The sequence below is a fragment of the Anas acuta genome, chromosome 11 (assembly GCF_963932015.1).
Source record: "Anas acuta chromosome 11, bAnaAcu1.1, whole genome shotgun sequence".
Lineage (NCBI taxonomy): Eukaryota > Metazoa > Chordata > Aves > Anseriformes > Anatidae > Anas > Anas acuta.
Window position 1 is genome coordinate 1942166 of NC_088989.1, and position 14111 is coordinate 1956276.

Consider the following 14111-nt stretch of genomic DNA (forward strand, 5'->3'; position numbering starts at 1 on the left):
TTAAACTCAACTATGTAGTAAACATCTCGAACAGAAGTGCTGAAAAGGCCTGACACACAGTTAAAAGGCAGGCGGAGGCTCCAGTTCACATAGATGGGGTCTCCTCCAAGTAACGACTTTAGCAACACAGGGCAGAAAACAGCTCTGATTATAAAGGTAGAAATGGGTGGAAAAGAACCTTATCAGAAAAAGCTGCACGTGTGTGAGCACACACATACAAACACACACACACAAAAAAAAAGTGATCTTTTTTTCTTCAGCCTTCAGCTTTGAAATTTTGACCAAAAAATGGATAAAACTGCACCCTGAAAGCAGAAACCTCCTCCATTTCCACCCTAAGTTCAGAGGGCTGACAGGTGGCAAACCCCCGGCTGTTTAACTTGCCCAGGCCGATGCTCTTTCCAAAGCACCTCACCTCTCCTCTGGGTCATGATCAACGAAGTAAACATCACTGTGAAGGAGTTTGGGCAAGCTGTGTTTATTTGGCGCGGTGCAGAACTGGGAGATGCCCTGCGTTGCTCAGGAAGCCGGGTTGCATCGCCGAATGGTGCCTTCTGGCCCTGAAAGCTGGGAATGCAGGAACTGACCCAACTCCCCGCATATGGCATCTCGTTATCGGGGTGGCGAGCAGAGAGATCTGGCATTGAGGAGGGAAGAGGGGAAAAACAGCTACAGAGTCAGCTGGCCAACATGTTGGGCTGCCGATAGCTGGGTTGTGTATCCAGATGTCAAGAACTACGGTAAAGATCTCAGATGTAGCACGCTCAAACCACTGCCCCAGTTTCTCTGCCTTAACTGTTGCGGTATCAGCTGGAGACCCAGCTAGGACAGGCTTTTTGGGTACCATCCTGGCAGCCCCTCTCCTCTGTGTTCCTCCCTTCTCTGAATTCCTCTCCTCTTCTCTCTGCGGAACACATTTAGTACAGCTCTTACTTTAAACACACAAAGCAAAAGTGAAATGCTGCCCTCCTACCACCTCTCCCGACTGACGACACCAGCCAGAACAAGTCATGCTGCTGGGCTTTGCAAGTTTGCAGTAGCTGCGGGTAACTCTGCACAGGTTACTCGCGAAGCCTCCTTCACGGGGCCAACGCTGTTACCTCGCAGCACCAAGAAAAGGGCTGGGTGGCAAAGTTCTAGCCTCTGCAGATGATCTGTGGGTGTGTCTGTCAAACACGTACTTGACTTGCCATGGGTAAGTTTCAGGACAGCGGGGAATAACTGGGACCCAAGAGCACTGAACCTGTTTGCCGAACATCCCACATGGCAGCTTTCCCCTGTAACGACCCATGCTGTGCGGTGTATTTTTAGCAGGTGCCGGAGGGTTTTACCCTGCCTCGATTACGAGGCGGTGCAAGCTGTGCAGCAGCTCGCTCTCAGGGCATGGGCTCCCCTTGCAGGAGCTGTGGGGGCTTTCCAGGGGCACGGGCAGCCCCCGGCTCAGCCCCAGCCCTGCCGCAGCCGCGTGGCAGCGCCCGCACCCTGCACCCAGCACGGGGACGTGGCTGTCCCCGGCAGGAGCAGTGCTCACTTTCTTTTTTTCTTTTTTTTTTTTTTTTTTTTCCCCTCCCTTATCTAAGGGAATTTGCAGAGCCTTTGTGCACTGCCAGACGATGAGGTGGGAATTTTGGCGTAAGGACCGTCAGTGCCTGGACTGAAAGGTCACCGAGATCTGCCCACGGGACTTCCTTCTTTAACTTTCCAGAGTTTTCAGTCGAAGCAGGGTGTTTCACTTGGGCGGGGGCTTCCCTAGAGCTAGAGACCTCAGCCTCTGATATGCCACTGACCTTCACTGGCAATGCAATCCCACTTGCTTCTCTTAAACACTCGGTCCTGCAGGTCTCCCACAGTAACTGAACATATGAAGGACTACCTTCTCTACACATCCTACATTAGTATTTTTAATTAACTAGAAAGAGGGTGCAAGTTTCTGTTGTTATTTTTACAAATAACTATAAGAAAAGTTCCAGTCTCCTTTTCCAAAGAGCTTACCAACTCTAGTTCCAGTTTGTGCAATAAAAACAGTCCAAAGATTGCAGGATTTCTGAAGGAAAAAAAATATAAGGCAGCCCACAAAAATTTATTAGAGCCTGCATTTCCTCTACTTGAGACATAACAAGTGAAGCACTGTCTAAGTGCAAAATACACAAGAGAGATGACTGTCGTACGAGCTCTCTGCAAAGAAAATTTAAAACTGCCTCTCTCCAGCACTCAGGAGGTTAAGAAATTTTCCAATTCCAATCAAAAGACGTACAAAGTAGCCTATATTTTGCACCTTGCTCAGCCACTACAGCTTTGTAGTTTATCATTGATAAACAGCACAGTAAAGGTTACTTCTTCAGTCAATCCCCTTTGAACCTGAATTTTCGCTTCCCTTTTTCACCTAGCTGAAACCTCAAGAAAAAAGTGAAGAGGTAAGAGAACCAAAAAGCCTATATTGAGTGGGTTTTTGCAGGTGTATTTTGCTGGTTATTGTTTCGTCAGCTGTATAAAGTACCATTACTGAATTAAAAAAATGTAAGTGGGGTTTTACTTGATTGGTGTTTTTTTTTTTTGTGTTTGTTTTTTACTTCAAATCCTGCACATCCTTAGTACCACGTAATGACAATGGAAACTCAGGCTGTTCCGGGCGTTTTGCTGGGCTTGATCTTTCAGGCTCTTGCTGGCTCTCTGCAGCCAGGGGCCAGCCAGGGACAGCTCGGGGCAGGACGGCTCCGGCACAGCTCTGCGGCGGCTCTGCAGATGGACGCAGCGTGACAGAGCTGCCTGCCCTCACCCCTCGCCCACGGCCAGCCCCTCCGAGCCACGCAGGGACCCCACCTCAGGGGAACGTCTTTATCACGAGAGGCAGCGGTGCACACACGCTGCGGCACCGGCGGAGGCTCGGCTGCTGGCAGCCGCGGGCCGAGGTAACTGTAAACAGCTCCACCACGTTTATTGGCAATCGCCGCTGAAGGTCACACATCAGCAGCGGGCCTAAATTCCAGGAAAAAAAGCTGTTCTTATGTAACTGCTGCCTGAATGTTGGCAGGTGCCCAATGGAGCAGTTCGCTGCAATGTGGCTGGGAGGGGAAAAAAAAAAAAAAAAAGTAAAAAGTAGGACATCTCCCAGCCCCATTCAGCATCCTGAGCATGCCACCTGCAGGTCAGCGCTCACACTTCTCTTCCTTTTCAGTCCATAAAAATATTAAGATTTCTCTCAGACGCATGTGTTTTGGTGCCCGAGACGTGCGGAAACTGGGCCGCGCTGTCCCCAGACACCTGTCTGGGCAGAGAGCGGCCCTGCAAACAAATGCCCGACGCAGAGGGAAATGTGCTGCTGTCCTCTGGGATCACAGGGAACCCGAGGTGGAGTTCACCATCCCAACGCGGCTTCTGAAAAGCTGCAGAATCTGCTTTTGCATCATGTTTGGATATTTGAGTGGATTAGGGATTCAATTAAAAGTCAATTAAGCCGTTGTGCCCAATTACAACTGAGGGTTAGTTATCATTCTTGTGTAAAGATTCACACTTGGTGGCTCTTGAAAAATTTAGCTTGGTCCTGGACCTTCTCTCTGAAAGAGCAGCACTGCCAACAGCTCCACCAAGAACAAAGTCACCCCAGTGCAAGCCCAGTGAGAAGTAAATTAAAGACTCAGCCCAAGGGCTCTCACAGAGAACATGCCAGCACCCTGCCTTGGGGAGTTCTTCACTACCCGAGACACCTGCCCAGAGCCAATGCTAAGACCCCTCTGCTGAGCTCTGCAGCCCCAAACATCAGCCTGATACCATCAGCTGCACCAAAGGACAAGCTCTGAACAAAGCACGCCCTAAGGTCACGACAAAACCCAAAGCAACACTGGGCTTTGCTGGTTTGTTTGTTCATTTGTTTTAATTAAAACAAATCATGCTTTCCCTCAATCTTTCGAGATACCTCTTCTACTCTCTGTTTTAATACCGGTCTTATGCAGACCCTGTGCTGAAGGTCTGTGAACTTTCAGGCTTTACAGGAACCAGAATGCTTTGGAAATGCTGCAAGAATGACTTTCGTTTTTAATGCATCATAATTTCTGTCCCCAAAATAAGCATTCGACAGGAACCCTGCTGCAGTACGGGATGCTGCAGAGCTTGGAAAACATCTACAAAGGCTTAAAAATCCTACTGGGATATTTCTGCCAGAACAGATCATGGTCCTCAGCCTACATTAGTAAATGTTAAAAACAAACAACATTATACCACTTCTCAGAAAACTCCACTTCCCTCCTCTCCCTCCTTTTCAGGAGTGACACCAAAAGCAAATTCAGGATAAATCCCTCCTTCGAAAGCACAGGGACTAGGCAGAGTACAAGCAACAGGATCAAAGAGTGCTTGTTGGTCCCTTCATTTCCACAGCACCCAGCTCTGCAGATACTCCAGACAGCCGCACGCTCAGCCGGCTGTCACAGAGGTATGTCGCCCCGCGGCCCTTTACGGTCCTTCCTGTTCTGCGGGGGATTTCCTACTGCCAAGGTGAATTCCAGTATTATTCACCCAGCTAAAAGGGCACTCCCTTTCTGCACTCTCAGAACTTATAAAGAAAAAACTGGAGTTACAGTCTCTCTTATCTATCCTAACTCTCAGCAACAAATGCATGCACCTTCCATCATTTTCATCATCACAGAGATCGCTGCAACTGGGGCTCGCCACACGCTGAAATCGCCTCTCAGTAAAGGAGTATCAGATGTGTAGCTCTATCTAGGATCACAATCACATACTCTGAAGTCATGCAACTATGCCATAAAACAGCTACTTTATTTGAGTTTTACCACGAGGAATAAGGAGCATTTCAGATGATCAGAAAAATTAAGTTGTGCAGAGTTTGACGGGGAGGGAATTTAATAACTTTTTACTAACACTAGAGATTTCTGTGTTCTTTGCCCTAAATGTTTACTGTTGCCAGGGGTGACAAGCTAAAAAAAAAAAAAAAAAAAAGGGAACACCAGGATTTCCTTTGAAAATTGTCAGTGGTTCTAAGCCCTGTCTGAATTCCTTCCTATAAGCAGCAGGGCTCATTTCCGATGGTTATAAACACACCTGCCCCCTCCGTGCAGCTGCTCCACTGAGGAGCAATAAAGTTCCTCCTTTGCAGCCTCCAGACGAAATCCTAAATTGCTCCACACTCTCTGGCTGATTTATTGCAGGCAAAGACAGTGCATTACAGCCAGAAACTAAACGGGAAAGAGCTTCACATTATGACTTAATTTGCAATTAAACAATTCAACGTTCTGTCTGAAGTTTCTCCAAGATGAAATTATGTATGCTATTCTTGGAAGCCGAAGCACCGTGCAGTCGGAGGGGTCTAGCACCTGACAGCAACGCTGAGGCACTACGGGGCTTTTGTTCAAAACCAGGGCACATCACTGCTATGTGATCCCCAGATAAAGGGGCGGGTCTGGGGGGCACGAAAATTAGTTAAAAATGTATGTAGAGAAGGAGACGAGGCACCTCTGCAGCTATGTAATCCTAAATTTGGATGAGACCCAGAGAGACATGAGGTGCCTCACACGGGCAGGCCAGAGGCGATGGCAGGGCCGCATGCGGGGGCCCCACATGAAACAGGGACCTGCAGGACACGGCCGGGCCCCTGCTCTCCACTGCCTGCCCCTGTTATATCTGCACACTGTGAGCAGAAAATCTCCACAGCTGATTGAGTTTTTCACGGAAACTGAAAGCAGTGATGGGAGATTTATGAAGTTTCTCTCAGGAGAGGAGTCACAGCCCCAGGCTGGGCCTGCTGGGTGAGGGGACCGGGCTGGCTCAGGGAGCGGCAAGGCAGGGGCCTGAGCGTCCCAGCACTGCTGGGGTAAAAACACCACAAAGAAGTCACAACTCCAGTTCGTTCTCACGAGGAACTCGGTTCCTTCCTTCCCTCAAAAGCCTCACTTAACAGGAGAAAAGCCTTCAATACAATGCCAGGGGATGTGTATGCTTTTTTGGTCTATTTTTGTAACAAATCTGTTAGACTTCAATTATTATTTTGTTCTCAGTGTTATAAGTTTATACTGATAAATTCAGCTGATTGTCATCAAAATGTATATATTCTACAGTAAGGAACTTACAGCATATTTCATTATCTATTCTACCGAATGAAGAGGAGCAGCATTGGAAGTGGTTGAATTTTGTTCCATATGAAAGGTTGGCTTGGGAGAGAACACAGGAACCAAACCACAACAGGGAAAATACTTCTTTTTTTTTCCCTTGTATATCAGTAAAATAAGGTGCCAGTCAATCACTTTCTCAGCATTATACATTTATGCAAAACGCATCTCAAATTTAGCACCCACACTCACATTTTGGAGCTGCAGGAGGAAATTGCTGCAGCTCAGCTCGCTCACCCCAGCCCGTGCAGCAGTGCCCGAACAAAACACACCACTTTTAAAAGTCCTTAGAAAGCTTCAGTCCAGTTACACTGAAAGTTCTCATTCACATACAGCTTTTCTGCTTGTAGAACAACCACATGTAGCACAAACACAGACCGGGCTGTTGCAGTGCCAGCTGAAGGCACGCTTTTCACAGCAGGAAGCTTTTCACCCAGACCGGTAATTTTCATAGAGTTACACCACCCGGCTTTCACAACACGTCCTAACGTTTTACGTGGCTTTATGCACCAAACCTGACTAAGAAGCAACAGGAAAGACAGCTCGCTGTTCTGGGGAATAGCATGCCTGTCACCTTTTTCGGTAAGGAAAGCGAGGCAGCCCGTACAGCAGGGCACAGCCCTCATGGGCACCCTGTGTGCCGTGCCTTGGGAAGTGAGTAATGGCTCTCACCAGACAGCTCACGCGGGCCCTTCTCCAGCTGGCTTCTGACAGGTTCTTCCAACTTATACAGGAATGCCATTAAAAAAGTCAGTATTTGGTTTTCCAAATAGCTGAAAGGACCTGTTCGCAGATGACAGGGGTATCACGGCGCAGTGCTAAACACTGACATTTTAATGGTGCTTACGGCAGTTCGTATTCCAAAAGCACTCAGATCTGGTCCTAAACTTTATGAGAACTATTATGGTACCAGATGATTGCAGACTGCCAGAAACTGTAACTGCATTTGGACTAATATTCTAAGTAATGACATATGGAATTAGTTAGGGTAACTATTCCCAGCATAGACACACGGCAGACTGAAAACTCAACTAACTCACTGACACAGGCATACAGATCAGAAAGCTCCGTGCTGAAGAGACAACAGGACAAATCACAGGGCTACTCATAAAACAAACACCATAGAAACAACACCGTAGAAGATAAATAAAATTAAAACCTCAGCATTATCCAATTCAATGGTAATCTGCTGGAAAAGAAAGAGGGGGAAGAATTGAAAGCAAGCATTAGTAAGAGAAATTACAGATAAATTTCACGTTAGGATCTTATAAATCATTTAACACTTGGATACTGTAACCCAACACTGTGCATATTTTACAGGCAGCACCAGCAGTGCTTGCAGGCGGCTGGGCTGCGGCGCGTTCGGGCCCTGACAGCGCTGGAAGTGCCGCGCCAGGGAGCTCCGCAGACAGGATGCGCCCGGCTTTGTTCCTGGGCCAAGTGACAAACCCCGCGGGCTGGCTGACCGAGATCCAACGGCGTCACCCTTGGGCCTAGGAGTCATCGCTAGCGTGAGCTGCGAGCAGCAGTGAGAGTCCAGAAGCTGGATTTCCAGTTTGGGAAGAGAAGTGGAATTTTAAACACTAGAGCTGCATTTTAGGCTAATCATCTGACAGACAGCAGAAAGATGTGCATGAATGACATGTTTCAGCAAAGTAAAAAACTTGGGTCTAGTCTACACTGTCAATGTAGTAAAGTTTTCAGCATATTAAATATACCACAGTATGCTACCCATCGCCGAGAGCCTGAGTGCATGCCAAGACTAGGAGTCTTTAGCAATATGTAAAACTTCAAGCCTTCCCACAGGCTTCTGTACATCTGTGTTCTCACCACGTTTTTTGCATGCTGCAAAGGAATCCCAGCTGTTTAATGAAGGCCTTAGCTAATGGGATCAGACAACACTGCATTCTCATTACGCTTCCCACCTACAAAAGGGACAAGCACACGGGCCAGAGGGTGTGGTATTTTTACTATTTGTGCTGGAAGATTAAGTGTGAGAGGAGGAGTACGATCTTTTTATAAATCAGATTGTTCCAGCGAGCACCACGCAGCACTACAGGAAAATCACATGCCATGCCAAAACTTTCCTTGCACTCTGTTGCTGAACACTGCTTTGAAGTGACTGCTGTCAGTTCTGAGAACATCTCACCTACGTAGCACAGCCTGGATGGTCGATATCCTGGTCACAGGAATGAGCTTTGCCGCCTGTACCTTATGCAGGGACTCCTGTATTTACATCCAGTGGGTACAATTTTCTTTCTTTTTACACTTCTGGATGATTTTAAAAGCAAAGGTATTGCCTTTTAAGTGGTGACTAAATACAGTTATATGAGTCACAGGGGAGAATAAATATGACTGCACTTCTCACAGCCAGACAGTAGAAGCTGTCCTACTACTACTAGCAGTCTATCTGTAAGCAATCAGTTGCTTTTTCATATTCAGAAATCTACTTCACAAGCAAGCATATTCTTATCTCACATTATGTAACTGATCTGCTGTTTCAGAAATTAATGCATTTTCTACTTTGAAGACTGAGATTCTTGTAGGATTCTCCTTAGTCTGAATGATCTACTAGCTCAGTCTTCTAGGAGTACTGCTTTACTCGTTAGCAAAAAAAATAAATAAGGAACTCTTGTAAATGAATTTCCATTTAGAAAAATGAACTGTTCTATCACATTAAAAACTCAAGGCTCGAATTTGGGTTCTGTTCATGTATAAGATCAGCCACCACTTATATTATATTAGCTAAGCTGACCTTAGAGGGCCTCATTAGCTGTTTTTAATGGGAGAATGTACACTGATACATTTACTAACAAAGTGCGAAACCAAATCTATGATTATGTTTAATCTTTTACATCCCACTGCTTTGGGCAAGAGAAGGCATCAGCACTCAGCACTTCTGAAAGGGCTCATCCAGCACAACTCCCTCTTGCTGGAGCAGCCTAACTGCTGCTGGCTCCGGCTTGTCCCCTAACAGATCTGACTTGTGCCATACTGCAGATGTCTTAATAAAGGGACATGGGGCTGAAGGCTTCCAGCTGCAGCCAAGGGGCTGAGGACTGCCTCAGGGCTTTGCAGGGAGAGGGCTGTGACTCAGAACAGGATGCTGCCTCTTCACAGAGAAGGACAACGCGTTGAAAACAAGCTGAAAGCTGCACTTGCTGCCCTTTCCTACCAATCCTGATCCCCTGCTCTTCCCGCATATATATGCTTCTTTCTTACAGTTGATTAGTGCATTCTCCCAAAGTCAGTTTACTGGAAAATACGGAAAACACTGCTATGCAAAGTGAGGAAAACCCCTCAGTACAGCAGCAGGTCTAGGGCAAAGCAGCAGGAGGCAGGCTGGGTCTCGGGCAGCCGCGAGGTGGTAGCAGCAGGTGGGAAGCGCAGTCCCTGACACATCAGGGAGCACAGCCCAGGCCATCCCTGCCCCGTGGGCATTTTCCTAGGAGTCTCCCGCTCACTCATGGCAGCGCTGCGTGCTCAGCTGGGTGTGCTTGGGCAGCAGCCCACACGCGCACCCACACGCAGGCTCCGTGCTCCATTTGCTCTCCCTTCCTGCCAGCTCCTCCAGGTCCCTGCGCTCTGGCGTGCGAGTGCTTGCCTCCTGCTGAACTGGCAATGGAGAGCTACTTGCTGCTCCTACGGTCTCGTTTCCAGCTAAACCAGCCAAAGCAGAGGTTGTCTGTGACATCCCAGCTGGGCATTCACCCTTGTGGTGCTACAGCTTCCTCTGCCTTCACAGCTTCTCCTTCCCTCATGGCTGCAGCTGTAGCTACAGCTAAAAACAGTCACTATGACAAAGCTGTCTGAGCTCTACAGCTTTTGCCTTTCAGGACTGTGAATCTTGCACTCTGCAACAACTTCAAACCCTACAGCAAGTGAGAATGGGCCACGAGACGCCATCTGCTTCAGGCACAGGCTCCCAGCTGCAGCACACATCCTTCCACGCCACTGCCTCCCCACAGACCCAGCTGCCAATTCCGAACTGTTCACGAGCACCTTCACTGGGAGGACATGCTGTATGCCTCTTGCATGGCATGTTCATAACCTAAAGAGCTTTAAAAATGCAGGAGATGCTTCAGATTGGAATTTTGGGAATGGTTGTAGGAATGCCTAGATGCCCAAACATACCGGTGTAGGCACACTCTTCTGATTCAAATAGAGAATGAGAATAGGCTTGTACCTACAGAATGACATTCCTCTCACCTGACAAAGGACTTGTGTGTGGGAAAGGGAAAGAAAAATACATGGGCGGCTGTACAGACAGTTTCCATCTATAACTCACAAGATGATGACTCAGATGTATACAAATTAAAATTAAACCACAAAATATCCTCTTATTGCAAGGTTATGTGACCCGATGAAGAGTCACCTAGACCTAGCAAGCAGATAAGGAGGTTATATCCTTCGTAAAAATGTAACCAACTTTTATTTTTATTTTTTTACAGTGGCAGCAACCACAAGAATTGAGTTAAACTTGCACATCTAAAGTACAAAAGCAACAGAAGCAAGCTTACCTTTCAAGTTATATTTGAAGTTGTTGACTAAAATTTTTTTGTTCCTGATTTGAACTTGTTCCTGATCCACAGAAATGCTTACACATACAAAACAGCTTGAAAGAGCCAGAATAATATTTTCCTTTACTGAATAATAAATACAGTGCTTAACACAGAACGATGAACTGTAAATTACATTACCTTTTCTCCATAGCCTCTATCTTTGGTCATCATTTCCCTGAGTGTCTGTAATACTTTAATACATAGTTTCTCCTCATTCTCCTCCAGCAGCTGCTTAGTATGCTTTATTAATCTGAAAATAAGCAATCAATCAGTTCATTTTAGTACTAATTCTAAAAATGGGATAAGATATGTGGCTCTCTTAATTAGTTTAAGCTGCAAACAGGTTTTTATTAAAACATAGCTCTGTCATGCCATTATACAACCATCTTGGGAATATTCTCTCAAGAGCAACATTTAGCCAGCTACTAGGACTTGGTGAAGCTGTGAAGAAAACTTGCAAAGTCCCTGGCAGGAGGATAGCTAGATAAAACCCATCTGCCTACAGGCAGAAAGGAATCGGAGGAAGGAGCAATGTAATTTAAGACTTGATGATCCTCCAGAACAAACACGAAGAAGAAAACTGTTCCACACGCTATTTTGTTAAAAACACATGGATTGTGATTGTGCAATTAGAAATCCACTCTGCCCGGCCTTTGTTACTCAGTTACCCAGCTTCCCTCAGCTCTGTGCACAATCCACCTGTTTGGGAGGTGATCTGAGAACCAGGATTCTGCTCTGAATTGCCCTCGAAATGACCCTGTAATCTTTCCTTTCCCTTCACTCCAGATTTGGGCACAAGGTAGGTGATGCATGTGATAACAATTGATTTTGACATAGCTCCCCAGCATTAAGTGCTACAAGGACAAGTACCTCGCAAACATCATTAGGGTTGAAGGCAGGGATCAGCTCCAAATTTTATACTAATTTATACTAGCGTTCATTACATTTGTTTCCTACAGCAAATAGAGATTTTTAAGCATTTGCTATGAGAGCATATCAATTTCCCCCACTCCAGTAGCTTCCCCCTACCAAAAGGAGAAATTGTGTTTATCATAGCATGAAATACCATGCTTTGTATAAAGCTAAACAAGGGCACAGGAAAATTGGGGAAAAAAAGAGCAAAATAAAACCAAAAACCTCCAAGAAGGTCAGACTTCAAGACAGCTTACTTGCAAATGAAACCTCCACTTTCACATTTCCTCCTTGCATCTGTGTTTTCTGGGAAGAGCAGTTCAGGTCTGTGAAGCACATCTACCAGTACTGATAACTCTGCTTGGACAAGAGGACGTAAGCGATCCTCTAGAGCTGATACGATGTCCTAGAACATAACCATATAGAGAGATTCAGCAAGCATTAAACACGTAGAAGTTATATACAAATTAATTTCACAAGGTGCAGAAGAGTACGACTGTCCTGCCTGGATAGTTTGGCCATGTTTTGTCATTTAATAGCCTTCTTTAAAGGGGAAGTCTTTTTTATGTTTAAATATTATTTTAAGCAGAAACAGTGTGGGAACACAACCATTTCAGCGAAATGACTCCAGCTGCAACTATGTCAACAAGGAGCCAATCATCCATTTATTTCAAGCCATGCAGCAGCTTCTAGGAAGGCTCATGGCACCTTTTGCTGTACTGAGAGGGGGCTGGTGTACAAGGAGCAAAGCACTGGAGGGGTGAGGCTGTGACAGTGATAATGTCCTGTCTGACAGAAGTAATGTTTTATTTCAAACTAACGGTAGAAAATAATGTTTCAAGTACCAGTAACTTCAAATATCGTCACTTCCTAGGACAATAAAACCTCTATGTTCATGTACCGTGGACATTCAATTACCTTTCTTGATGCAACGGCTTACATTTGATTTTACACACAGTATTACACTCAGCATCTGCTAACGTTCACCATGAAGCTTTTGACTAATTCCCACTTAGTGTCTTTACTTAGTGAATTCCTCCTTTTGTGTAGATACGCAAGTGGTTATCAAAGGTGGAAGGGGTGCTGTGTAGTCACCTGTAATCTTTCAATTATGTTTCGATAATCCCTGGAGGCAGCAAGCACCGAATCTCTGCGGGCAGCATTCCTTGCAGTCATTCGCCAGTTCATTGCAGTCTTCTGTACAATATTGTGAGATTTCAGGAAGAGATTGTTGACCTGACTGTCCAAGTCTACAGGAATTGCAATTGCTCGGCTTTTTGCTGCAACAAACAAAAAAAAAAATAGTAAGAATTGATTCCTTTAGCCCATGTATTAGAGGTAATGCAAGAACGAGACAAGCTCTACTTGCAATTCCTTCTACAATCTACCTCGTATGCACTTTAAACAACACAATGGTCAGTCAGTGTAATGGGTCAGACCTCTCTGTAGCATTATGTTTAAAGGCTTTCACACCTCTGATCAGTTTACTGTCTTCAAATTGTATGAGCAGGAATGCAACACACACATCTCACGTGTGTTAGCATGCACCTATCCAACAGATCTGGCCTCACATCCAGTGCAAATTATTCTCTTTGCTGCTAAAAGCAGAGCAAATTAGTGGGAGGAGTGATACAAAACTCCAGATGGACCATTTCCTGGTCACAGATCAACAGGATTGCAGAGTTCTGAGGTTAATCCAAGAAAGCACTTCAGGTTACAGTGACAACATTGCTCAATAACGACAGTGTACCAGCATAAGCCTGGCTTTGTAGTGTGCCTTGGCACTGAATTAGTTGCAAGCGGCCCCAGCAGGAAGCAAGCTGAACTTTATTTTTGGAAGGGTGCCATGTAAGCAGCAAATACTGGATGACCACATTTGCAGCATATTTAGATCTGATTACATGCATTTCTTACCTACATCTGAGAGCACCCGAATGCAGCTTTCCACCGATGCCTTCTGGCTTGGCATTAGCCAGTTGCAATGGTACACTCTGAACACGCCTTGTAGCAACTGCACGAACACAGGCTGCCGAGTCTAGAACACAAGGTTAGAGAAAAATCAAACTCATTGCATCATATTGGGATGTATCAGCATCAACCTGAGGTAACACCGGTTTCCAGCTCCAGCCCTGACTTTTTGCACAGCAGTCACTTCTAACTGGTCTGCATCCACTTGTTAGACAACTCCATGCTGTAGACAGCGTATCTACCACACAATCAGCAACTGAATGGAAAGGGTGGGAACGAGGGCTGGATGGGAAATATTAAATAGACAGCTTCTAAAGCATAGAGCTTTAGTAATTGAAGCCTGACTAAGCAAAGGAAATAAGCAGTAATCTTCACCTGTTTAATCAAGAGTTATCAGCAAACGTGGCATCGAGATTTTTCTCTTAGCGCTGACCAGCAGCTGACTCAATAGTCCACAGGTAAATGGGACTTTGCTCCTGGCCATACACCAGCACAACAACAGAGTTGAAAACTCATTGCAAATATTAGCCAGTATCTAATTTACTGAAGAAAC

The 14111-nt window shown here is 45.8% G+C and overlaps 1 protein-coding gene across 15 annotated transcripts in view; it reads right to left on the reverse strand.

Moving 5' to 3' along the window:
• Window positions 1-14111, reverse strand: part of ITPR1 (inositol 1,4,5-trisphosphate receptor type 1) — a 164103-nt gene that overhangs the window by 68218 nt on the left and 81774 nt on the right. For 8 of the 15 annotated variants that reach the window (XM_068695039.1, XM_068695032.1, XM_068695042.1 and 5 more), the window contains 5 exons: window positions 13505-13625; window positions 12686-12870; window positions 11848-11996; window positions 10817-10928; window positions 7276-7305 (listed from right to left, as the gene is read on the reverse strand). In XM_068695039.1, the coding sequence (XP_068551140.1) occupies window positions 7276-7305; window positions 10817-10928; window positions 11848-11996; window positions 12686-12870; window positions 13505-13625 (597 nt within the window). The remainder of the gene's footprint in view (window positions 1-7275; window positions 7306-10816; window positions 10929-11847; window positions 11997-12685; window positions 12871-13504; window positions 13626-14111) is intronic. The other 7 variants (XM_068695046.1, XM_068695044.1, XM_068695045.1 and 4 more) reach the window with 2 other exon arrangements.